At 39.2% G+C, this 27,229-nt stretch overlaps 1 protein-coding gene across 4 annotated transcripts in view; it reads right to left on the reverse strand.

Moving 5' to 3' along the window:
* The window catches only part of CTIF (cap binding complex dependent translation initiation factor), a 225,112-nt gene that overhangs the window by 178,875 nt on the left and 19,008 nt on the right, over nt 1-27,229 (reverse strand). For 3 of the 4 annotated variants that reach the window (XR_010090873.1, XM_063453862.1, XM_063453861.1), the window contains exon 2: nt 2,159-2,351. Coding sequence is in view for 3 of the 4 variants with exons in the window: in XM_063453862.1 (XP_063309932.1) it covers nt 2,159-2,338 (180 nt within the window). In the remaining variant the exon portion in view is untranslated. Of the gene's footprint in view, nt 1-2,158; nt 2,352-2,935; nt 3,012-27,229 lie in introns of those variants that run through there. The other variant, XM_063453863.1, reaches the window with a different exon arrangement.

The raw sequence follows: 27,229 nt of genomic DNA on the forward strand, positions 1-27,229 counted from the left end.
GGACCAGTACATTCGAATGCTGGGCTTTTTTTATAATGCCCAATAGCATGGTTAGTGCCCAGAACGGTTTTAATTATGGCACACTTGTGAGGTACCAGCTCCATTTTGTGCCAAGGTGACTTGCTGCATTTTGTGTCAGATACTGCGCTGCCTAAAGATTGGTCTGTGTAACAATCTGCCCTAAAAATTCATCCCCAAGGAACAGCTCCATAAAATCCTGGGAGCTATAGCTGGTCACGTCTGCCTGAATACCAGGAGTGGCAGTGAACACAGGGATGTCGGGTCCAAAATTGTTAGGGGGCACCCAGTTATCAGCACCAGGAGCAGTGCCAGAGGAATCATCACTTTCTTCATCTGTGTCTGGCACATAGTCACCCGCTGCACTCTCTGAGGCAGTGTCGTTTACCTCAGAGTTGGCCTCTAATATAGTAAATGCCTCCTTGGCACTAAACCTTCTAAGCATGGTGAAAGCTTACAATTAACTTTCACTAAATAAAAAAAAAAATTCTGAACTTTTTTTTTACACTTTTTCTCTTTTTTTTTTAAACTTTCTAAAACTTTTAATCCCTAGCTACTCTAACACTAGATTCCCCAATTTCCCCCCTAGCTTCCACCCACCCCAACTAACTAACTTATTTAAACCGAATAAAACAAGAAATTCAATAAACCCTTGAGGGTTAAAAAAATTTTTTTAAAAAAAATGTTACCCCTGCAGGTAAAAACAGAAACCAGATCACCGCTAAACACAGTGCTTACACCTAGCAAAGCAGAAATTCTTTTGACTTAAAATAAAAAATAGAAACTTGTTTTTTTCCCCTCTTTTTTCCCTTTTTTATACTTTTCTAAACTTGTTATATTTTTTCCCACTTTTTACAAACTTTCTAACCCTTTTCAACTTCCAAGCTACCCACCCTAATGCTAGATTCCCCAATTTCCCCCACCTCAGCTAACAAACATAAATAACATACATAAAAGTAAAACAAATAGTAAATTAAATATATTTAACCCCTGAGGGTTACAAACATAAATAAAGTTGACCCCTGAGTATTGAAAGAAAAAAAAACTGATCACAGTAAAGCACTGTGTCAGTGATCAAAGGGGTTAATCCCTGGTAAATTTTCTATCAGGGATGAGTAAAGGGGTTTTTGCTACTTTATAACACTTTTGTGTCTATCAGGGACACAAAGTTGCACACGATCCATCTCTGTCCACTTTGAGACAGACAGAGAGACACACACACGGAAGCGGATCAGAAGTCCCAGCAGCACTGTGATCGCTGTGACTGGCTATCACATCGATAACATGTGCTGGGACAGCGCTATTGGCTGTTGCTGGCCTTCCTCGAACGCCGAGGCACCCAGCAACAGTTAACCCCATGATCGCCACAACTGGTTAACTTTAGTAAATGACGGAAATTTTCCGTCAAGCGTCCTTTCGGGTAGGTCTGCCTTGACTGAAATTTTCCTTCAAGTGTCGTTAAGGGGTTAAATACTAAAAATATGAAACAGATATGCAATGCATCTCTATGAGGAGGTGCTGATTGGCCAAAACATGGGAAAGCATTGGATTGGCTAAAAATCGGCAATTCTGATGAGGTCACCAAAGGCGTGGCGCTGGACATACGGTGAGTTTTATTAACTTTGGGGGGAGAGCCGCCTAAATGAAGGGTTTTGCACTATAGGGTCAGGAATACATGTACATATAGTGTTCCTTTAACAGTCATGGGTTTCTGTACTTTTTCTTTTTCAGAGTGATCCCCCAATCATATATGTTTTGAATATACCTAAAATTATTGTTTTTCAATCTTTCCAACCAGTGTTTTTTTTTTCAAGTTGAACCCTTTATTGGACTGTTTCTTTATTGTTGAACCCTTTATTGGACTGTTTCTTTATTGTTGAACCCTTTATTGGACTGTTTGAGTGCACAAAGAAAGAGGACATTGGTTTGGAGATCCTAGGCTGCTCCCCAATTGGTAGCGTCATCTCATGTAATTTAACTTTCATAATTAAACATTTACATTTTTTGTATTTAAATTTTATTTTTCATTGCTGCCAAAAAGAATGGAAAGAACTGAAAAGGCATAATATTTGCCCCCTTGTCTTTAAGTCGCGAACTATTAAAATTTGCTAATTTTCATGATTTGACTAAAGTTCCTTACCTGTGAAACGTTCGATTGGGTCTTATCACTCTCCCCATCGCCTTCAGTTTTGTCCGTCAGCAGCCCCTGAACTTGGTATTCTAGAACATAGCTGTCAATAAACCGTTCCAATTCTTCGATTTCTTGGGATCGGCTGCTTCCAGCTCCAGACGACGCAGATGCCACAGAGGAGATCTCCATTAGTTCTTCTAGGCTGCAGGACAAAGACCATTACAGTGAGAAAAGTCAGATTTAGCTAAATATTTTAATTCTGGAACTTTTTAAACACAAGATATTTATGACAAATAAATTAGAAAAAAAAATTACCATTTAGCTAAAATTTTGTTTTTGCTCCAAATATGTAAAAAGACATTTACAAGGTACAAAAGAGTCCAGGATGGCTAATGTCAATTATGTGCCTATTACGGTCCACCTAGAGCAGCAAAACAGGATCCCAATGAGACATCTAGCCCTGGGCATCTGGCTTCTGCAGCTCTATAGAAGCTATATGCATGTCACCGCCTATAAAGAATCCAATGGAGCCTAGCAGGGACCCAGGTAAGGGAGAAAAACAGTTTGCCCCATTACCAGCCAATAGGGACTCCTGGCATCATAACCATTACAGCAGGATGATGCTTGGAATAACCCATTTAATGCCATCAAATTCACTTAAATACAATAAATACATGGCCTTGATTAGCCTCATGTTTGAGTTTATCAATCTGACAGATTGAAGAGTATCTTGCATTCATATGTTCTTTTTTAAATGAATGAAAAATGAAGTCCTTTGATTCTTACCATGGGGAACTCTGATAAACAGAGCGGACATAAGCACTCCTTTTATCTGCCCAGGAACCAAAACTCCAGACCTGCCTTTTGCTTTTTTGAAGATTTAATAGGAAACAGCAACCGTAAGTCTTAGTAATCCTCTCGCTTGTCTAGTAAGCATGAATTTTAAAAACTAATGAAGGTTTTACAAACGAATTATTAAACCTACAAATTAACATTCGTGAGGGCATAAGTTTTCTAGAGAAAAATACACTTTTGTAAACAAATGTTAAAGGTTTTTTAAAAAAAAAAAAAAAAAAAAAAAAAAACAAGCAAAAAACAAACAAACCATAAAGCACATTCAAAGCAATGAAAGCTGTTTGGTCGTTTTTTATTTTTACTACAATTGTGTTTATAACTTGTAAATGAGTCACGTATTCTGTGAGTTTTGTGCAAACTTAAAATCTTTTTATGGGGGGGAGTGACCTAAGCGCCGAGTCGAATGGCATCAAGGGAGTGAAGCTCCGTAACACAACAGCAAAATTATACCAACATAGTTCATACTTTTCAAGCCTCACACTATGGCTCAACAAAAAGAGAAACTCTAGATTGACAAAACGTCATCCTTCTTTATGGAGAGAAATATAAAGGGGAGGCTCTGTCAATTTTAACTACATACCAGATCTGAATATGGACACTACAGTTCCCATACTTCCCAGAGGCACAGATCTTTGAACATAAAGTAAGGTTATTGAGAAGTCTAACTCTTCTCCACTTTTTCTATAACATGCATTCTCCTACTAACAAATTAAATTTCCTTTATCCATCAACAAAAGCAATACTGGTCATGTCCCACCCCAAATCCTTAGTCGCTTTGTAGATATGTCTTCAACAATGAGAAAGTGTTTTTTCTATTTGTTACAATTTGGTAAATGGCTACGTGTCAGCACATTTAACAGCTTGGCATCAAGAATTGACCAAAAAGGTTCCTACAAGAAGATTGGGAAAACTCCAAAAGGGTTAAATGTAATTTGTGGCCAATCTTGAATCCCAAAGAAAAATTCTTTATAGATGGTACTTGCTAAATTGGCACGCATATATCCAAACTGCCCAACATCTGCTAGAAATGGAAGACAGATGTGAGGACCTTGATTTATATCTGGTGGACATGCCCTGAACTGAAGTCCCACTGCCATACTTTGCTTGCTCATATACAGACAGCCTTCCTACAAACCACATTGGAGCCCATGCCTGAAGTTTCTCTTTTATTTATGTTTTCAAGAGATATGAACAAGGTAGCCCAAAAATTGATGTATCGAGTCATAATTTCACTTACACATTAATAGAAATGCAACTTTACTATGTTTCTTAAATTGCACTCAATCAAGATTAATAGTGGTCAGCTTGAAAGACTGTAGACTTCGGCATTGGGGGCCCATGTAAATTACATTACATAAACTACAATATACACTGTACAAAATTAGAAACGCAACACTTTTGTTTTTGCCCCCATTTTTCGTGAGCTGAACTCAAAGATCTAAGACTTTTTCTACGTTCACAAAAGGCCGATTTCTCTCAAATATTGTTCACAAATCTGTCTAAATCTGTGTTCGTGAGCACTTCTCCTTTGCCGAGAGAAATAGGCCTTTTGTGTACACAAAAAAAGTCTTAGATCTTTGAGTTCAGCTCATGAAAAAATGGGGGCAAAAACAAAAGTGTTGCGTTTATAATTTTGTTCAGTTTAATAGGTAGCAATAAGGAGGAATCCTATACAGTTATACCGAATTTTTGAAACACCAAAGCATGACAGATTATTAGCAAACATAATGGAAACAGACAAGGAACGCTGGCTTGTTACCCACAGAACTAAAGATTCATTAGTTAAGCTTCAAATGATTGTGTTTCTCATTCCATGTGATTACCAGATGACAAAGATAACATTTGTTAAGGTGACATTACCAACCAAGGCAAACGTGATAACAGATGTACATGAGAAATTTGTGGCATCGCTTGGAACATGTTGATTGACTGTACACCACATGTTTGATGACACGTTCTTTGTGGACACGTGTTACTGAATATAAAATCAGTCCAAAATGTCAAAATCAAATAAATATTTTTATGAAATTTAAAGCAGTTCATTTTATTACTCTAAGAATTGCCTAAAGTGTTTGTGCATTTTCTTTTCAAAAAGTCCTGTTTAAAATGATTGCAAATGTAAAGAGATCACTACAGCATCATATGCCGTTTTATTCAGAAAGGCTCAAGTACAATTTTAGTAAAAAGATCACTATAGTGTCAGGAAAACAAACTCTTTTTCCTGACACTCAGGGTCCCCCTTCAGCCACTTACCTTAATCCATTGCCAGGCTCCCTCGGCGCTGGTGACCTCTCCTCCCCCACTGATGTCAGCTCCCGAGTTCAGCGGAATGCGCATGCGTGTCAAGAGCCGCGTGCACATTCTAACAATCCATAGGAAAGCATTTCTCAATGCTTTCCTATAGACGTTTTGCATGTTGGATGCGAATTTCACATCCAGTGTCGCAGAAGCGCCTCTAGCGGCTGTCAGGAAGACAGCCACTAGAGATTGGATTAACCCTGCTATGTAAACATAGCAGTTTCTCTGAATTAATGCAACATTTCTATAATGTGAAAGACACAGGAACTGAACACAAAACCTTTGACCCATCAAAGGTCCTGTTGCTACAGCTCTCTTGCCCATCCTTTGGTCACAGTGAGCAATGTTTGAATGACATTTGACTCTTTGAAGACACTAAAATGGTTACTAATGTTTTACTCAGGGTCCTCTTCAACCTATTGTTCCTGTAAGTTTATTTGTAATTGTCCTATCTATAGTTAAATCCCTTCTCATAATATTGTAAAGCGCTACGGAATCTGTTGGCGCTATATAAATTGCAATAATAATAATAATAATAATACTCAAGAGAAAATTCAAAGTGAATTTCAAATTTAAGCAGCCACAGTAAAATCCCAGCTGACAGATATTTTTTTTTTCTTTCAGTTCAGCTGGTTTGACCTTAACCCCTTAAGGACACATGACATGTGTGACATGTCATGATTCCCTTTTATTCCAGAAGTTTGGTCCTTAAGGGGTTAAAGGAACATGCAGTCTTGCTGAGGTGCTTTACATATGCAGAATGTCATAACTATGAGTTTATAAAAGTGCTGATTTCAAGAGAAATCATTGGTTTTATAATTGGGGGCAGAAACGCTGTCACTGGCTGCCACTCAGCGTTTGGGGGTATATATACTAAATTGTAAAAAATAAAAACAACCTAAATAGAGTGTTCCTTTAAATTTTTAATTCACCTTTCCCTTTAGTAAATAAACCCTGTTAGAGAGTCTTCTGTTTATGCAAACCTCGTTATCTTTGGGGGATTATGTATAAAGTTTAATTTATCACCATTAGCAATTCTCAAATATGTGAGCAATCACTATGGAAACCTGAAGTTTCTCTACTGTATGCTCCACTTTTAGAACTTTTCCCCAGAATTGCTATTTATACTGCAATGTCCCTATGGCCTTCATACTGTTTGCATGAATCTGTAAAGACTTTAAAAGATTTAGAAGAACAGACTGTGACTTTAATTGTGCCTTGAGTTCACATGGAAAGTTGGCCCAGCGGTTGTTTATCATGAGCTACTACTAACACAGTGAAACTAGAGACAGCAATGCAAGGGATAGATACATAGCCCAGTCAGGAATATAGCCGCCAGGAAAATTGCAGAAAGAGGATTTGAAAACTGCAGAACCACCTAGCATAACCCTTTGAAAAGCAGATAGATCCGTGTAAATAAAGAAGTAGTGAAATTCTACTACTTTATATAACTAGTTGCAAGAACCCAGTGTGTGCAGGAGGGAAGGGAAAGTCTGCATTGTGTACACCTCAGGCTATCAAACAGCTAACAATTTAGTTCTTTTTGTTTTAAAAGCGTGAGAAACTGTGCTGGGTACGGCAAAACACGATACAGCCTCCCTAGGTGAATTAAAAAGGGGATTTGTTCAGTAAAGAAGTCCTGTAAACACTCCTATGTTCAACCAGTGGCTAGTTAATTTAAAAAAAAGAAAGAAAGAAAGAAGAAAGCAATCCTATAGACCACAATTTGACTGCTTCAGTAATGATTTAATAGTATTGCAATGATTAGTCAATTAAGGTCTGTTTTCTTAAAGGTATTAAGACAAAGAATGCAAAAGTTCAAATTAACAGAACGAAAAAACAATGCAGAACAGATAGCAAAAGCCTGACCGAGGCCTCGGACCAGCGCCCTACCGAGGCCTCCGACCAAAGCCAGCGCCCTACCGAGGCCTCCGACCAAAGCCAGCGCCCTACCGAGGCCTCCGACCAAAGCCAGCGCCCTACCGAGGCCTCCGACCAAAGCCAGCGCCCTACCGAGGCCTCCGACCAAAGCCAGCGCCCTACCGAGGCCTCCGACCAAAGCCAGCGCCCTACCGAGGCCTCCGACCAAAGCCAGCGCCCTACCGAGGCCTCCGACCAAAGCCAGCGCCCTACCGAGGCCTCCGACCAAAGCCAGCGCCCTACCGAGGCCTCCGACCAAAGCCAGCGCCCTACCGAGGCCTCCGACCAAAGCCAGCGCCCTACCGAGGCCTCCGACCAAAGCCAGCGCCCTACCGAGGCCTCCGACCAAAGCCAGCGCCCTACCGAGGCCTCCGACCAAAGCCAGCGCCCTACTAAGGCCTCTGACTCAAGTGCACTGTGGTCTGCAGGCAGTAGTATACAGGTAAACAGCAGCAAACAGGACCACAAGCATCAGCACATAGCTACTAACGACAAACAGGAGCACATGAAGCAGCTCATAGCTACCAGCGGCAAACAGGACCACAGGCAGCAGCATATGGGCACTTGGCAGTATGCATGTGTACAAGAGTGACTAACAATACAATATGCAGGTGTACAGGTAGCAACTTGCAAGCCAGCAGGCACGAGGACTGTGATTAGTGCCTTGTCTCCTAAAGACTTTATTGATTGCTGATTTGGAAAAAGAAATGCTGCATTTTATATAGAAAGCAGAAATTAATATAGTTCTTAAACAAGGCAAAATAGTAAAAAGCTGTAAAACCAAACACAAAATCCAGTTACAAACAAAGACATAGTACAATGAGTTAACACAAAATGTTAGAGAATTGTTTATTATTATTTAGTGTCACTAACATTTTGCACTAGCTCATTTTTTTTTATTTTATATACAACACAAAAACCAAAACATTCACCCCCTTACATCAAAACAAGTGCTTGGTGAATATAACAAAAAAGTAAATTTAACTTATAAGAAACAGCTACCCAGGGTAGCCTTCCCAGTTGGTTACCACAAAACCCAGAAATGAATGTAGAAAAAAAAACCATGGAATACAGTTGTATAATCTGAAGAGAATATATTAAAAGAACATACTGTTATATTGTCACAAATTACTAAAGTAACAAGCTTAAAGGGACACTATAGTCACCAGAACAACTACAGTTTATTGAATTTGTTCTGTTGAGTAGAATCATTACCTTCAGGCTTTTTGCTGTAGACACGATCTTTTCAGAGAAAATGCAGTGTTTACATTACAGCCTAGTGATAACTTCACTGGCCACTCCTCAGATGGCTGTTAGAGATCCTTCCTAGGTCATGGCTGCCTAAAATGCATCTCCTCCCTCTGCATGCAGACACTGAACTTTCCTCATAGAGATTCATTGATTCAATTCATCTCTATGAAGAGATGCTGATTGGCCAGGGCTGTTTGAATCATGCTGGCTTTGCCCCTTATCTGCCTCCTTTTCAGTCTCAGCCAATCCTATGGGGAAGCACTGTGATTGGATCAGGCTAGCACGTCAGCAGACTGCTTGTTATTCTGAGTCTAACAGCATGCAGAGTTACAGCTTCATGCTTGAATACAGCAAGATTTTGCTATATTTATGGAGGCATGAGGAGCCTAGGGGGGCTAGATGGTGGTGTTAACACTATAGGGTCAGGTGTTCCTGACCCTATAGTGATCCTTTAATAGATTGCACTCACAGAATGTGTAGTTTAAAATCGCCTTAAGGGTGCCTTCCTTGATGGCAATGGGGGCTACACAGAACTCCTAACTCTCTCATTGATGTTTGAATCTAGGAATCGAGAGAAGTTAGGAATCCAGGTAAGTATAAAAATAAAATAAAGTACATTTAAACAAACAAACAAAAAAAGTATTGAGCCCAAGACCTACACATTTCGTTCATAAATGAACTTCCCCAGGTACCTCACATATAATAAACACCATCAAGAATATCAAAATACAGTTAAAGTATTACACTATGCTCGGTTAATATATTCTTTTCAGATTTTATAGTTGTATCCATTTTTTTTCTACATACATATCTCATAGTTTTTTGTGTTTGTTTATAACCGGGTTTGAGAGGATTAGAGGCAGGCTGCGTATTATTTAGTATACTGCTATAATTACATACCATTGGTGCAAGGTAGAACGAAAGCGACAAGAACCAGATTTATTTGTAAAACCGAACTGCTATCTCGGAGTACAAGTGAATAGAAGACGGCTTGTTCTAATGCCTCCCGGTAAATTAATATCACACAGCAACTACCAGCTTAAAATAAACCTTCCAGAAGGAAACACTGTCTGTATCAGCATACCAGAGAAATTAAATACCTGATTTCTTGGAGACTTTCAAACTCAGGTCATGACATTCTGGGGAGATGCAAAGTCCACGCTGCCTTGTTACATGGACGGGAGGTATTAAGACATCACTATGGTTGTATATTATTATTTCTACTATTATTGGCATAATAATAATAATAATAATAATAATAATAATAATAATAATAATAATAAGAGAGCCAACTTATTCTGCAGCACTTTAGATTTTTAAATGAATGGATATAACAAAACAAGAAACAAGCTTATTGAGGATGCCCCTCGAATTACCTTAGAATCGAATATTAAAACGTTGTCCCGTGGCTAGGTAAACTCCCTAGCAGAACTGAACCACAACAATCCTTTCTTCCAAATGCAAGATTTTATTACAGACTTTTTTTTTCATAATTTTGCAGAGCTTTTAAAATCTGTATATTGTATTTGTATATGCAGCAGCTCAATGTCAAGAAATGTTATTAAATATAAAAAAAATTAAAAAAAATGTAAAAAAAATAACAGGGTTTTTATATCTGGTTGTTATGGTTGCGTAAAGGTTGCTAACCGCGGTTCCTATGAGCTACAGGATACAGGGAAATTAACAAAGGATGAACTCAATGAATGCTGAATCCAATGCTTAATGGTTTGTAGCCCACGTAGGAAAAACCAACTGTAGCAATCCTGGTGCATTCCGTGTTTAAAATATGCCCTACATTCACATAATTCAACCAGCTTGTGAACTAATGTGAATGTAGTCCGTATGGAGCACCGTCAAGCGCAACCTAACTCTGTAAATATTGGACAAATTATTATATGCTAGAGAATAACCAGTTACAACAGAATTGGCATTTGTGTGCCTGCAGTTAAATAAAAGGGAGAAAGGTGTTAAAGTGGCACAGTCATCCCGAACTTAACTTTCTGTAATAGCTTCCTCTTCTCTCCCTCTGTTAGGATCTGTTTTTCATTTCTTCCTGTCTGTTCTAGTTGTCTTTAAAACATAAGACAAAGTAGGGACTACTTTGTCTTTTGTATTTTTCCTACGCCTGACCAGCTATGACCAGCGGAGGAGCAAAGTGTGCTCCATTTCCTGTGGTCAGAGCAATTTCTCACAATTCCTGTCACTATTCCCGAACGTCCTGTCATTTAGGCACGAAGCCGGCGAAACTACAAAATTTCCTCCTAACAGAATGAGAACAGTTTGTTCATTCATGTTAGGACGACATTTGGTATTTTTAGGTCGGTTCGAAATTTCATTAGAATAAATGAAATTCCGATCTGATCTGTGCTGCCGCTTAGTAGATAGCTCCCTAATACCGTGGGAATTAGGGAGCTATCTACCAAAAGGCTGGGGGGGGAGGACAATAGGTCCGCCCCGCCCCCCTTTTCATTTAGAGCCCCCGACCGGCGCTCATGGGTGGGGGCCAGGGGAGGACAATATGTTTTCCCCTGTACCAGCTGAGGTTTTCCCCTGTTCCAGCTAGGAAGTGGTACTTCACGGAGGTACGCAGCCTAGTACAGGGAGCTCCGCTACATGACTCCTTTTGAGAAGTGAATTCATTGAAATATATTTTGTCCCTGCAGATATGAGGAATTTCTCAATAGGCAAACATTTATTCCTGTTCTGTTTATTTACTGTACAAACACTAGGCCCGGGGGATCAGCTCCAGGTAACAATCTAACATTAATGAGTTGGCAACTGGCAGATTTGATAGCAATTCTGTCATTTTGACCAAACAGAGCTAATTCAGTCCACATCTAGTCTTTAGTGAATAAACTCCACAATGTTACGAACATTTCAAACAAGTCGAGTGTTTCTATGAACACATGTAAGGCCAAAATCCACATTCCAGACATAGCTACCTGTACATTCCAGACATTCTGCATTTCACTCACATTAACCCTTTTGGTCCCCAGATCAATGCAATGTTAATGATATCCACCCCTTATAAGCTATGCGGTCCCTGTAGCTCTGCAATCCACATATATAAATCCTAAAACTCTCTGTATTTCACTCATAAAAACCTGAGCACTCAAAAGTCTGGATTCCACACAAATTAGCATCACCAACGGCCCTTAAAGCTCTAAATACATTCATACATTCCTCTTCAATCCTAAACACTAGGCATTCAACATAGATCGATATATGGGTAAACATTTTTTACCACTTTGTTCTCTTTGTTAGTGTGTTTCAAGTTCTAGAAGCTTTGTACTCACCTCCTATAAATCTATGCCTTTAAAACTCCAACGTATACTATGAAAATAAATGTTGCAGCCCCAACACGTACCAGTACTACTACTACAACAACAGCACAGGATCTAACAAGCTCTTATGATCTCATTAGGTACAAATAATCAACCTGCTGCTCATTTGTGTCCTGCAGTTTGTAAGGAAATATTGAAATGTCTGCAATCTCTTTCAATTAAATAATGATCCTTAAGAGATAGAGGGACAGAAAAAATTAGAGTGGGGGTTGGTTGCCAGGCCTATGAAAGTTTAGTGGACTCGCCTGACCAGTTTATGACAGTGGGCTACGAGTTCCAATGCTTGTGCTATTTTTTTAACAGTAGTTAATGCAGTGGAATGTGGTAAGATCTGATCTACAGGGGAACTCAGGATACACACAGAGGCTGCCGATTGTCATTTTTGCCCGAAGGCTAATCAACAATCAAAGCTGTAATTTTGAGGTCATAAACTAGCAAAGGACAAGAGAGTAACTTGTCCTTTGCAAAGGGCTAAATAAACTTCCTATAAAAAGTATGCATAGCATGCAAAGTATGCAGCGGTTCGAGTTAGTTCTTTGTACAGAAACGAAGGTGTTAAGATCGGAGTTTAGGTATTGCACAAAACAGATTCAACTGATTCGCTGGGATAGGCAAATTTCAATAAGTAACATAAGAGAAAAGCACTCACTTCTGCAATTAAATGAGGGTGACAAGAATAGGGATCGACCGATATTGATTTTTTAGGGCCGATACCGATATCCAGTGAACTTTCAGGCCGATAGCCGATATAATTTGCCGATATTCTGTACATTTACCATTTTGGAAAAGAAAAAACTATTTCTAAAGGTAAATGCACAAAATATACATGCCACGTGTAGTGGATGCAGTGTGTTTAGACAGGGGAGCTGTGTATGTGTGTGTAGTGGATGCAGTGTGTGTTCGTGTGTTCGTGTGTTCGTGTGTGTGTGTGTGTGTGTATATAATGCAGTGTGTGTTTGTATAGTGTGTGTGTGTGTGTGTGTGTGTGTGTGTGTGTGTGTGTGTGTGTGTATAATGCAGTGTGTTTGTGTATATAATGTAGTGTGTTTGTGTATATAATGTAGTGTGTGTGTGTGTATAATGCAGTGTGTGTTTGTATAGTGTGTATATAATGCAGTGTGTGTTTGTATAGTGTGTGTATATACTGCAGTGTTTGTATAGTGTGTGTGTGTATATAATGCAGTGTGTTTGTATAGTGTGTATATAATGTAGTGTGTGTTTGTGTAGTGTGTATATAATGCAGTGTGTGTATATAATACAGTGTGTATTATATATACACACACACTATACAAACACACTGCATTATATATACACACACACACTATACAAACACACTGAATTATATACCGTGTGTGTGAGGGGGCATTTTTTATTAAAACATTTTTTTTTAATTTTTATATTCAATTATTTTTTTATATATATATTTAATTATTATTTTTTATTTTTTGTTGTCCCCCCCTCCCTGCTTGTTGCCTTGCCAGGGAGGGGGGATATGTTAATCCCTGGTGGTCCAGTGGCATTGGCTTAGCTGGGGGAGGGGAGGGGAGGGAAGTGGGGTGGGCAGCATGCGTTTACTCACCTCCCAGCAGCTCCTCCAGCTCCCCAGTGTAAATCTCGCGAGACCCGCGGCCGTCAGAGCTGGCCGCGGGTCTCGCGAGATTTACACCGGGGAGCTGGAGGAGCTGCTGGGAGGTGAGTAAACACTTGCTGCCCGCTCCCCCCAGGACCGCCGGGCTTGTAATGAGCCTGGCGGTCCTGGGAGGTATTATCGGCAATATCGGTATCCCTATTGGCCGATACCGATATTGCCGAAAATACCGAATATCGGCCGATTATATCGGTAAAACCGATAATCGGTCGATCCCTAGACAAGAACCCCAGATCTACAGTTCAGTAATCTTGAAGCAAAAAAAAAGTTGGCTAAGTATACTGGATATCTCTCTAAAGTGAGTATTCAAAGTGGAACATTCTCTAATTCAGTTATGCTTCTACTTTGGCCTTAAAGCCTAAGCCTCTTTACTCACCTGGTTGCAGCGCCGGAAGCCTTGTGAAGCCGCGCCCCCTATTTTGTCAAAATGACGAAATAGGCGGGCGCGAGCAGGGAGCAATCAGACGCTTCGATTTGGAAGCGTCATTGCTCCCTTGTGCGCATGCACGGCTTCGCCACACACGCGCACATACTTCAGAGGGCGGCATTCATGCCGCCCTCTGAAGTCCTGAGCGCACTACCGCGCATGCTCGCGGTCTTTGCCCGCCCCCTCCTCTGACGACAGGCTGGAGAGAGAAGGCGCGCACACAGTTCCTTCTCTCTCCTGCACACGTCAGACGTATTTTAATACGTCTGACGTGTACAGGGCCTTTTTAGGGCCCTGCGTGATAGGAAGTCCTTCTGGTGGTCGTCTGAGTGACGGCCACTGGAGGTATTCCGATCAATCAATGTAAACACTGTATTTTCTCTGAAAATACAGTGTTTACATTAGATTGTCTGCAGGGAGCTATAGATCATACCTGAACAAATACATTAAGCTGTAGTTGTTCAGGTAACTATAGTGTCCCTTTAACCCCTTAAGGACACATGACATGTGTGACATGTCATGATTCCACTTTATTCACGAAATTTGGTCCTTAAGGGGTTAAAGGTATTTGGCATCAACAAAATTTTAGCTTAATGAAGCAGTTTTAGTGTATAGATCATGCCGCTGCAGTCTCACAGCTCAGTTCTATGCCATTAAGGAGTTAAATCACTTCATTTATGCAGCCCTAGCCACACCTCCCTGCATGTGAAATATTATAATAAATTTATAATACATTTATTTATTTATAAAATATTTTACCAGGAAAGATACATTGAGATTTCTCTCGTTTTCAAGTATGTCCTGGGTCCACAAATCATTGCATTGTTACAGTTAGGGTACAATAAAATACAAAAACAGTATTAATACACAATAAATACAACATTTAACATAGAACAGGTAGGAAATATATAATTAACCATGACAGGTGCATTCTGTTTTGAGGTATGTAGAGAGGGATCTCTTAAAGGACTTTAGGCTTAGGGAAGATTTTAAATAAATAAATGTGACTTACATAGCGTTCTTAAACACTTCCTGTAATGAGAAATCTAATGTTTAAACTTTATTTTTCTGCACAGTCTGTTTAATTTAGAATTTTTTACCTCCTGCTCTGTTAGTTGAACTTTTAATCAGAAGGCTATTAACAGAGCACCTTCTAAAGTAAATTAAGATCTGATTGAAAATGAAACCATTTTTGTCATTCAGGCTGTGTGAATCACAACCAGGTGAGGTGTGGCTAGGGTTGCATAAACAAACAAAAGTGCCTTAACTCCTAAATAGTAGATAATTGAGCAGAGAGACTGCAGGGGTATGATCAATACACCAAAACTGCTTCATTTTAAACTGAAGTTGTTTTACGGTGTATAATATCATTTTAAATTTTAAATTCACTTGGAATTCTGTACAATTCTCACTTTACTGAACAATCCTGTAAGTTTGCTTTCATGTACCTGTTTTGTTAACATTGTTTTATTACCCATTGAATTTTGAATATTAAACTAAAAGAGAACGCAAAATGAAAATGGGTATTCTTTGTTTCTACTTGCGGAGTCCCTGCATTGAGATTTTGGTCAGCAATGGACTACGATTTTACAAGAAACTGGTATGAATGCAGACATTTTTGGAATTCCTTGTTAGACAAACGTTTTCTTGCCCTAACAATCACAGCTTGAGGAGTTTCCAACTTCAAACATTGTATCTACTATAAATTAGAAAATGTAACTTGACAGAACCTGAAAGCTACATCGGGTGGAATGCCTAGGTTTCATGGTGTCTGCTCGAAATGTTAGCAGTGTTTGGTAATTCTAGAACTGAACTTATTCTCTTATCAATGAGCCTAATGGTTGCACATGGAATAAGCAGAACATAAATAGGCGTTTGCCTACCAAGTAATTCCCCATAACTGCAGGGGCAATAAATAGTAAATGCTATCTGAAGCCATCATAATCTCCTTCACATGACCTCCAAGTTAATATTTAGGCTCATCTCAACAAATGTATGTTCACTCCAACTAGCAGCATTCTAACTAGAAATGGATTTTAAATAAAATGTAACTATAAAACTTACACCTCAGTAGGGTCTACAAGATCTTACGGACTCTGCCTGCCATACTTCTATTGATACAGTTTACATAACTAATTGTTTTATGTTTAATAAACAGTCACCAATTCAATAATCACTGACAACTAGCAGCCATTGTACATATGTCCATAGTTTGTCATTATATAGATAATTTGCTCTGGACTGGACAATATTGCTAATGAATGCATATCGTTTCTTAGCTTTATTTGGGCATCAGATATTTAAAAGAAACACGCTAAGCTCCAAAACTGTTATCTAATGTAGTAGTTTTAGTGCATAGACCCTTTCCCTGCACTTTGCTTTAAGATATGCAATTTCTGCTTCAACGAAATGGCAATGCTTGCTTTTGTCTGTGTTTCCCAACCCAGTCCTGAAGGCACACCTACCAGTCCAGGATTTAAGGATTACCCAGTTTTGTCTAAGGTGTTTTTTTATTTTTTTTTCTAAAAACACCTTAGACAAAACTGGGTAATCCTTAAATCCTGGACTGGTAGGTGTGCCTTGAGGACTGGTTTGGGAAACACTGTCTTAAAGAACATGCCTCTAGAGGCTGTCACAGAGGAAGTCATTAAAGATTTTCCTAATTAGAGTGGCAAGTGGAGCTGTGTTTTTTTCACTTTTGGTTTTCCTTTCCTAGCGCCCAATGTATCTTTTTCCCCTATTGCCCGATGTATCTTCCCTGTCAATCATCTTTTACTCTCTCCCCCCAGGTGCCTGCTTCTTGGGACGCCAATGTTGGGGTATATGTTTTTTAATGGTGGGCTTTGCAACAAACTTTGTATTAAAGGAAACACAAAACACACATAAATAAATAAAAAATATTTATTATAACTACTTGTAACTTAAAGGGACATTATAGGCACCCTGACAACTAAATCTCATTGAAGTGGTCTGGGGGAAGTGCCCCTGTCCCATTAAATCGGCAATGTAAACCATTGCAGTTTTAGAGAAACTACAATATTTACATTGCAGGGTTAAGACATCCCCTAGTGAATGTCTTCCAGACAGCCGATAGAGGTGCTTCCTGGTCTCTAAGTTTAACTTTGTGAAACGACGTTGGACAGCCTCACAATTTGCAGAAGGATTTCTAACATGTTCAAACCTCTCAGAGGAATGCACTGATTCAATGTTTTCCCAATGGATGCTAATGTATTAGGCTCTCCATCAGCATGACATCGAAGGAGAAGGAGACCTAGCCAGGGTTGTGGGAGTCTCTGCACTGGAAAGAGACAAGTTAATAAAGTGTTTTTAACCCATTATTCAGCAGAGGGGAGCAGACCTATAGAAATAGGGAAATGGACACTATAGCATTAGGAATATAGTTTTGTATTTTGTTACCCAGCGCTTTAGTGTTCCTTTGACTTTCACACGGCACTAAAAAAACCTTACCAAAAACGTCCATAGAACAAAAGTAAGTGGGACACTCCGCAAAGCTGGTCTTCACAATTCCTCGAGTGAAAAGTCACCTCTAGGAGAAATTATTCTTAAAAAGTCATCCTTTTGGAGTTTGTCAGGGGGGCGGCAGATAAGGAAAAAAAATAGCAAAATAATTCTCTGGTCTTATAAGAACAAACATTAACCTAAGGCCCTATAGTGAAACTGTGTGTATCTCGCAAAGTTACATGGCTCCTTCCCCTGAGCTAACCATCCCACAGTAAATCATGGTGATGGTACAGTCACCAGGTTATGGGGATTTTCAACATCAACAGCTAAAATATACACTAAGAAACCAGTCTATTCTGGTGATATATAGAGCATTGCAGGAATACGTATAATGCTTGTGGTTATTTTAAGTAGGTTAAGACCTAACCCTAGCTAATCTTCATTCCCAAAGAAAAAAAAAGAAAAAATACTCTCTCATCAGTCATGCCCAACTACAAATACTAAAAAAGAATCTGCTCTTACCATACCCACTTCATGATGATAGACAAGTTTACTTAAAGGATTTGATGAGAACAAGACCTAAAAACTCACTTGTTTCCCAACAGGTTTCTCTTTCTGAGATCATGTCATTCTTCACAGGTCTCCAGTGCCAACCAAATGGTCTAAAAATATCCCAAAATGCCTCAGGATAACGAAGGGCATGTAATGCTAACGGTGCGATATTATATACTTGGTGGCAATGCCAAGGCCTTCTATAATAACAGGATGCCTTCCATTAGCTACAGAGGAATATAACCTCCCCAGAATAGCTTCATTCCTGTTTTTATGAAGAAGACTACTTTCACCTAGGTGTGCGCAGCTAATGTACAGCTGTCTCATCAAAGGCTATAAAACCGGTGTGTGTAGCACATTAAAGGGACACTATAGTCACCAAAACAACTTTAGCTTAATTAACCAGTTTTGATCTATAGATCATGCCTATGAAGTTTCACTACTCAATTCACTGCCATTTAAGAGTTAAATCACTTGTTTCTGTACATGCAGTCCTGGCCACACCTCCTGGCTGTAACTCTCACAGCATGCATGAAAAAAATCATTTCACTTTCAGTCACATGTAACTTACTTTAAAAGGTTTTATGTCCTGCGCTCTAAATGTAAACTTTAATCACACACAGGAGGCTCCTGCAGGCTATTAACAGTGCAAGATATAAGAAATTCTAAATTATACAGAATTTGCAATAAAGGAAGTATAAACATTAGATTACGCTTTACAGGAAGTGTTTAGGAAGGCTGTGCAAGTCACATGCAGGGAGGTGTGACTAGGGTGCATAAATTGAGCAGTGATACTGCAAGGGCATGATCTATACACAAAAACTGTTGCATTAAGCTAAAGTTGTTTTAGAGACTGTAGTGTCCCTTCAAAGATTTTTAGAGCATAAATGATATTTAGCATAATCTACAGTTGTATGTGTTGCTTTATTTCTGCCACCATTTACCTTATGGGAAGATAACACTGTGGTGGCAATATGGATTGAACATTATTTTTGCATATATTTCATAAACCACACATTGTGCAAACCAAACAAAAAAAAACAAAAACACGAGTCACAAAAGCTTTATTTCCATATAGCTCAGATGCTTTCTTGCACTTTAGGTGCTTGGAATGTCCCTATAAATACATAGAATCCTGTATTCATGTGTAACTGACAAGAGAAACACTGTATGTTCTATGATAGTGATGGCTAACCATGGCATTCTAGGTGTTGGCAAAATCCATTTCTCATGGTGTTCAGCCAGTCTACGGAAAAATAAAACTGTGATAAAAATGAAGAAATAAAAAATTTTGTATTTCCCAGTGGTTTGTGCATAAAACAGCACTATCAGGCAGGTAAAATGTCCGCCACCTCTAAGCAATATTCCCATCGGCCTGACATTGACTGATTACATAAGCAGAAAGAATGACAGCCTTGCTCAATGGGCCGAAGGGTAATCCTTTTAGCCAGTGCATGTTTTTTTTCTGTCATTAAACAAAGGACAGGTCAGCAATAGAGGTTTTACAAAAGGACACTATTTATGAAAGTGACTAAGACAAACAACTTTAAAACAAAGAACCTATTGGACCCTCATGTCTTCCTATTCTGTACATGAAGTCACAAACGTTTGTGTGAATAGGTTCACAGTATGTACATAGAATAGCCGAAATGTACCAACAAAATAACCCACAAAAGCATAGGTCAAAGGTTACTTACCTGAGATTTGCCCCAAGATGGCTATCGCAGCGCATATAATTCACATATTTTCACATTCATATAAGGTTATTTTACACATGCACTGCCGCGGGGATCTAATGTGGGCAACATGAGGTTTCGATGCCATATCTAGAATTTGTACCTTTCAGCCAGTAACATTACTTTAAATGCTAAATATGGGAATAGGATTAATTTGCAACTCTTTGTATAAATAGATATATCCTGAGTTGTATAAAGTGTTACCAAAGGACATTTATTGATAGGTACATTTTAGAAATCCTAATTTATGCTCTTCTTCCCTGGAAAGCACAACCTTCTATCTCAAGATGGCTTCCACAATGGCCACTCGCACTCACAGAATGAGGCAGAAAAGATATACAGAACAGGCAATGGTCTTGCATACAACTACAAAAACTCTTCCCCTTGTGGACGAAGGGCAGAAAGATTGCTCTCCATTTCACCAGCTAGGTCTTAAAGGGTAAGTTAAACGTTTCCTCCTATTACTTCCCACATGCAAATCTATGCGTTCAATCAATGAGTGTACTCTTGTATGGGTGTTTTTGTAAGAGAATATGCGTGTATATGTAGATCTGTGACATTGAACCTAAGTGCATCAATAAGCAAGGTGATGGAGTGTGTGTGTGTGCCATGTGTTTGTATTTGTGTGTACGTGAGCGTGTACAGCATCAATAAAAGTGATGTCAAAGAGCGTGCTGTTTGTATGCGTGTGTATATCAGCATTATGTTTGACCTTGTCATGTATGGGCCTGTGTGTGTGTGTGTGTGTGTGTCAATAAGCATGATGTTCTTGTGTATGTGAGTGAAGCTGTATGCATTGTTGCATGTGTGGTTATGTGTAAATACATATATTTGCACCTATGTCTATCTATGGGTTTAGTGTCAGAGTGTGTGGTGTCCCAGTAAATACCCATATTTTTTATCTGTGTATGTGTCTTCATGAGTATACCTCCTCATGTGTCTGAGAGTCTGAATGTATGTACTCAGAGTGCCTTATTGTGTATTTGAGGAGTTGAAATAATGGCTACTTAATGGCAATTCAACTCATACTTCCCTTTAACTTACCTGGCTGTGTGCGATTAGAGTTAAAGAACTTTATCTTGACCATCAGATTTATATATCTATAACAGAGAGCGCGTATAAGGCATGGAGTGTTTGCATTTATGAAAGTACTGTATGTATGTACTGGCCCCAGCGTGTCGATCCAAATAAAATAAATCCGGCTGCAGTAACATGCATGTCTCAGCACTGCTCTGAGACTAGGCATCCCCTGCTCAGTCGGTGAAACCGAGAATAATGCATGAATGACGACACTCATGGTGCAGGACTAGATTTGAAAAATGATCCGCCTGATGAAATACAGATATTTTTCCTGGTACGTATATATCTCGGGAATAGCAGCTGACATGAAATGCCAGTCTGGGTAGCAGTGTAATAATTAGGCGTATAAGAATCGACTTACAGAAGCTTTGAGTTGAGATCTGCACAGGTTGCCTGGGAACAGATGCTCTTAAAGATTAAAGCCTTGTCGCATGATGCTGCGTTTCTAGGAAAAGGGGGGAAAAAAAAAATCTTCACAGGCCTACTAATCCAAAATATTTTTTTTCACCTGAAATAGATGCTGAAGCCCAATTAAAGAAAGAAGAAAAAAAAAAAAAAAAAAGACTCCCCCCTACCAGCTAAGTTTAACCTTTTGGGCTTGACAATTGCAATGTTTAAGGACTTGACGTGTGTATTATACAAATAGACGCAGTCTCAATGTTCTTGTTACACAATGTCCAATTCTGAGAGGTTTCAGAACATGTAGGCCCAGTCTGTGCCAGAAAGGTGATTTAACAATTACTGTCCTGCCATTAAAAGGCACCGATTGGAACACCACATTCTCCAACATCTTGCAAAAAAAAAAAAAAAAAGGCTTACAAATTAAAATTTCATTTATTTCTTTTTGTATATTGTTTTTATAGGTCTTATTATTGTAAAGATTGCCACATGTCCCATTTCTGGAATAAGTAGCCTGGCTGCTGTCTAACTCAGTCTATAATTTTGCTGTTCCCATTAGATGCAGTGTGTGTAATAACAGCGAAAAGAACACAGGAAATAGTGTCAAACCAGCCTATAAAAGCAAATCTTGAATTTGCTCACTTACATTCTAAATTCCCACAATATGCAATCAGTGCAGGAAAATGTGTAATCACACGTAAGAATTTATTAAACACCAATTTATAGTACTGGTTTGAAAAAATTATCCAACTCAACTACAGCACAGTTTGAAAAGAAATGAGGAGCACTACCGATTACTTTTGACATTTTATTTCCTGGCAGTAACCAGCAAGAATGTTGGACTTACAAACTAGTACTGCACTATGAACGATAATTTAATTTACATCTTGTGCCTAGACAGCCAGGTATACCATGAAGACAAAAAAAAAAAAAAGTTACAACCAATTTTAACTAACTATGAAAGCACAAAGCATAACTAACTTTTAATGAGACATTTTGTTGTGGTTATTTTTATTTATGTAACGCCAACACATTCTCCAGAGATTAGCAATGAATAATTGACAACAAGTAGTTGACATACGAAATATCAACAGATACGAGGTAAAGAAATCCCAACTCGAACAAGCTTACACACTATGAGGAAGTGGTGTAGATACACAAAATGAATAACAATGTTATTACTTAGAATGATTGTGTCGAAATAAACTGGTAAAAACAGCCAACCAATGGAAGGAGAGGGAACTGAAAATGGCAATCTTAATGAGTGGAGGGTCACCCAGCATATGGTAGGATTTCATGAAGAGGTGAGTTTTCATTGACTTCTTAAAAGTACCAGAGGCTAAGGGAGAGTCTGATAATGTGATGGATAGAAATAAATCTAAGTAAAATGTCTATGTACTATGTGTACCTGTGCTCATTCATTACTCAAAATGGCCGCTTAGAGCACCCCCTTCCATCGACCAAAACATTCGTATTACAAGATGGCGTCTCCATCCGGAGCTACACCTAAGATGATGATGATGATGATGATGATGATGATGATGATGATGATGATGATGATGATGATATCACACCTTGGAGGAAGTACATCAAGATAAAACACACTTAGCCAATTAAAAGTTTATGCTTAATATATTTGCACACAATGCATTCTTTGCCTTTTTAAGGGGCTGTGTCCGCCCCCAATTAACAGATTTTCATTTACCTGAACTTGTTGTCAGTGTGATTGCTTCAGTGTGCACGCATGATCTCATATTAAATATTTAGACAGGGGAAGATACTCAAGCAAACACTTGGTTTGGTCTAAAACAATAGTAGGGAACACCATAGGAATCAGTAGAGTTATTAAACACGAATAGCAAAATTAATGCAAAAGTAGTTAATATGGAGGGAAAGACATATGTTTCCCAATTCATTTTTATTCCGTTTTTAGTGAATTAAAACCTCAGCAGCGACTGCTCTGTTTGAAAGCTTTATGTCTTAATTTCATGATAAAAATCCTATAGGTTGCACAATGGGAATATTAAATATTTATGACATTTTTAAAGCCACATAAATTGCATTTCTATCCCCTCCGATCGGAATCTAGAACACATTCCTTTGGTGAGAAAAATTTCCAAACAATGGGGCATTTTATGGTAGTATAGTCCTTGAGAAAAATCAATTGTTTTACTGGAAAGCTTTTTTCAGTGGCTACCAGAACAACTGTGGCTAGAGGGAAATATGTCACAGTCGATCACGAAGGTTAAGACAGTTTGATTAAACATATGGATACCTTAGCAGTTCAATTAGTTACTACTCTCCAGTTATGTGATGAGCAATAGGAGGAATATGAATAAAGCCAATCAGTCAAAGTGAAATATCAGTAAGAGAGGCTTCTCGGAGAGCCTTCTCAGAGACAGCAGGCCACAGGATCATTATACAATCACACTGGTCAACAAAACAAACAATTAGAGTTGGAATTCTTGTTATCACAAGGTTAAAGGTAAATGATTAAACCTTATGTGTTTCTTGCCTCTCAGTACAGAAGGTCTGCCAAGGTCACAAGAAGCTGTGCAATATGAGTGAGTACACATAGCAGAAATTGGATAACACAGACATGCTAATGCGATACTTACAAGGACCATAACAACATCACTACTGGAGTGATGTCGTTTTAAAGACATTGTATTTGTTTTTTTTAAAGGGCACAACCTGGTATTGAGCCAGGTGGGTACTTCTTCAACTGGCACCATAACCACTACATCAGGTTGTAATGATTATTGCACTCAGACAGCCTCTTTAATTTATATGGCATGCCTGTCCAGGCACAGTGGGAACAAGTAAATACAATTACAGGTTACTCCAGCCACCATGACCACTTCAGTGATTTGAAGTGGTCATTGTGGTAGGAGTCTGTATGTACCGTGTTTCAGCCTAAACATACTGTGATATTTGTAATTGTGTGAAGGGGGGCTAGTTGCACCGCAAGCACGTGACAAGGGCCGGCAACGTCAATTCTGTGCATTAAATAGTCTGTTGTCAGGGCATAGTGCATGCTGGCAACAGACATAAAAATCATTTCCTTGAAAGCAGAGCTTCTGCAAGGGACAGCTAGCTCTTACCTCTCACCCACTGTGTGATCCCTTCATCCATCCTCAGTTCTACGTTGGTGCCAAGTTGGCGAAAGTTTAATTACAACACCGGTGACACCAGGAGGGGGACGCAAAAAAACAGTGCCGAGACCAGTGCCGTAAATGTTTTTTTTGGTTTTTTACAGGTTTTACTATAAACAATGACAGGGAGCAGTGTGAATTTCTACATTTAACATTTTTCAGATGTCACAAAAACACCTTTTTGCTAAATATAAGGGAAACGTAAATGCAAAAATCATGGAAAGTGACTTGTAATAACAAGCGAATAGGAGGCTGCTATCTCCTGAATTACAAGCTGTGTTTCCAGCAGCTACAAGGAGGGCTTTGTGACGTATGAATTTTCTAGAGATGAATATGAATCCTCTACTGAATTCACACATCTTTCCAACGTCACGAGATGGCCAGCTGCCAAGCCCACCATTTAAACAAAGAGTTCTAGAATCGGCAGCACTGGCAAGAATCTACAATCCCAGCTCTCAGGCAGATGATGATTTTTCTTGTGTTAATCGTGACAAAGTAATTTATTACCATATGTAGAAAACAAGTACATTTTTTACTTTAAATTATTACACTTTACGGTTTGTTATCAGTACTGGTTTTTAATACATAAGTCAATCAACCTCTGAAGGACGGAGGCAATTCTACAAGATCTGACCAAAACAAAACCTAGAATTTGACTATATATCTGTTCAACCATAAATTTACCTCTTTCCTATTAAGGGGGGGGGGGGGGAGACACGGACACGGACACGGACACACACAATTTTGTTCAGGCGAAACAGGGCTTTCATTTTACATCAAATGTTTATGTATGAAATTATATATGAATAAAATCTAAAAGAAAAGTGTGATAAATTAAGACATTGTTATTTTCCATGTTCTGCATGGCAAACTAACTGTTAATGTCATAATACTATTGTCTCTCACTGCAATAAAACACACGTTTGTATGCTTTGATGTCCCATGAGGAGATATGAGTAGATCAATGCCCACAATCCACAGTTTTCTATGGTTCTCAAAGCTGTTTATTGGATGCAACAGTCAAATACAGTAGAACGGACACGCAGGTCCCAGCAAAATCGGAATGATCAACATTTTGAACAGTAGTATGCCATTATACAAGTATTTAGAGTAAATGTGTACAACAAGCGAAATTAGTCAGGTCGACGAGAGGGTTGCGACTCATAGCTGTATGCTGAATTTGACCTATTTGAGGTGTTCATCATGACTTTTTGGGCATCAGATTTTGTCTTGTGGGGGATGTGCAGGTTATTTGAGGTAGTGGGTACTCGTGTATTCGAGTGTGCGGTCTTGTTGGCCAAATGTGTCTTATTGTGTCTGGTGGAGTTATTAGAGGGTGTCTCCGCCCTAGTATATTGGGTAATGTGTGTTTGTCTGATCCCTTCGGGACGGTCCACCGGTAAGGTCTGTTTGTCATGAAAAGATTGTCTAATGTCTCTGGGGTGACTGTCCCCATAATGTTCCTCAAGTAATTAGATGTCTTTGCTGTGTCAGCTGCGTAGTTACTTTTAGTATCCCCTTTTCGCCTATGCACAGTTTTCATGGTATTTTGGAACGTTACAGGGTCGATTATGGGGCTTGCCGATTTCACTTTTTAGACATAGAATTTTTTTCAAATTAGTTATGTTGCTTAGAGACCATATGGCAACCCAGGAATGAAAATCTCCATCCCCATCATGGCATACCATTTGCAAAAGTAGACAACACAGGGTATTCAAAATGTGGTATGTCCAGTCTTTTTAGTAGACACTTAGGGAAGTTTTGAACACTGACTTTGGTCAGGGTTTCACCAATGATATCATTGGCCGCTCTAAAACACTCATATTTGTTTTCCACAGTACCCCCCATGTAGAGGTTTAATGGGGTTTTGGATAGTTACAGAATCAAATATAGGGCTTGTAAATTAAATTCGCTGGAATTTCTGACTGGGTTGTCAGGCGGGTTCCCCTATAATTAATAAAATCACATAAATTTCATATATATATGTATTAAGGCCTTTTGGCCTGTAATTGTGGGAGGGGCGTATGACACACCTCTTCCCTACTTAAGGGACACCCCTTACCTGACTCCATATCGTTCGAGGTCAGCGCTGCATCATTTCCACTTCCGGGTCATCCAGACGCCATTTTACCTGATTACTCCATGAGGTTTTTTAAGCAGAGCTGTGTCAGGAATCCAGCCACAGGCTTTTCCGGCCTACCACCTTCTTTCTTCAATCCATCGCCGTGGATGGTGTCCAAGTGACTCACAAACTGTAAGTCAACCTACCCGTTATGCCAGGCATCAGTCCCACGGCACCATGCACGGGTCAGGTCCTCACTTTACGGCTGCATTTTGTCTAAGTCTGTTCTAAAACCATTGCATGTTCATGCATATCATTCGTTTAAACCCCCTACCGGTCTTTGGGTGTACTACAGGCTTCTTAGACATTATCGCATTTCATGTACAAACCACTGCATTTTCGCCTACACACTGACCCCTACCGGTCATTCAGTCTACTACAGGCTTCTCAGACATTATTGCATTTCATGTACAAACCAACGAACCCCTGCATTTTCGCCTACACACTGACCCCTACCGGTCATTCGGTGTACTACAGGCTTCTCAGACATTATTGCATTTCATGTACAAACCATCGAACCACTGCATTTTTGCCTACACACTGACCCCTACCGGTCATTCAGTGTACTACAGGCTTCTCAGACATTATTGCATTTCATGTAAAAAACAACCTTGCTTCATTTAAACGATTGTCATTTCGGTTTGTGTTTTCTGGTCGGCACTTATTCATAGTATATTCTATGCACGATTGCTGTTCGCATTAAAATGCATACGGTTAAGCTATTCATGCTAACTTCTGTTTCCCTTCATACTAAGACTCGGTTATTCTGCTATGTATTCACATAGATCTTTTTCGTGAGTTACATTTCATCATTTTATGTATTTACATTTG

This window comes from Pelobates fuscus, chromosome 5 (genome assembly GCF_036172605.1).
Source record: "Pelobates fuscus isolate aPelFus1 chromosome 5, aPelFus1.pri, whole genome shotgun sequence".
In the NCBI taxonomy this organism is placed as follows: Eukaryota; Metazoa; Chordata; class Amphibia; order Anura; family Pelobatidae; genus Pelobates; species Pelobates fuscus.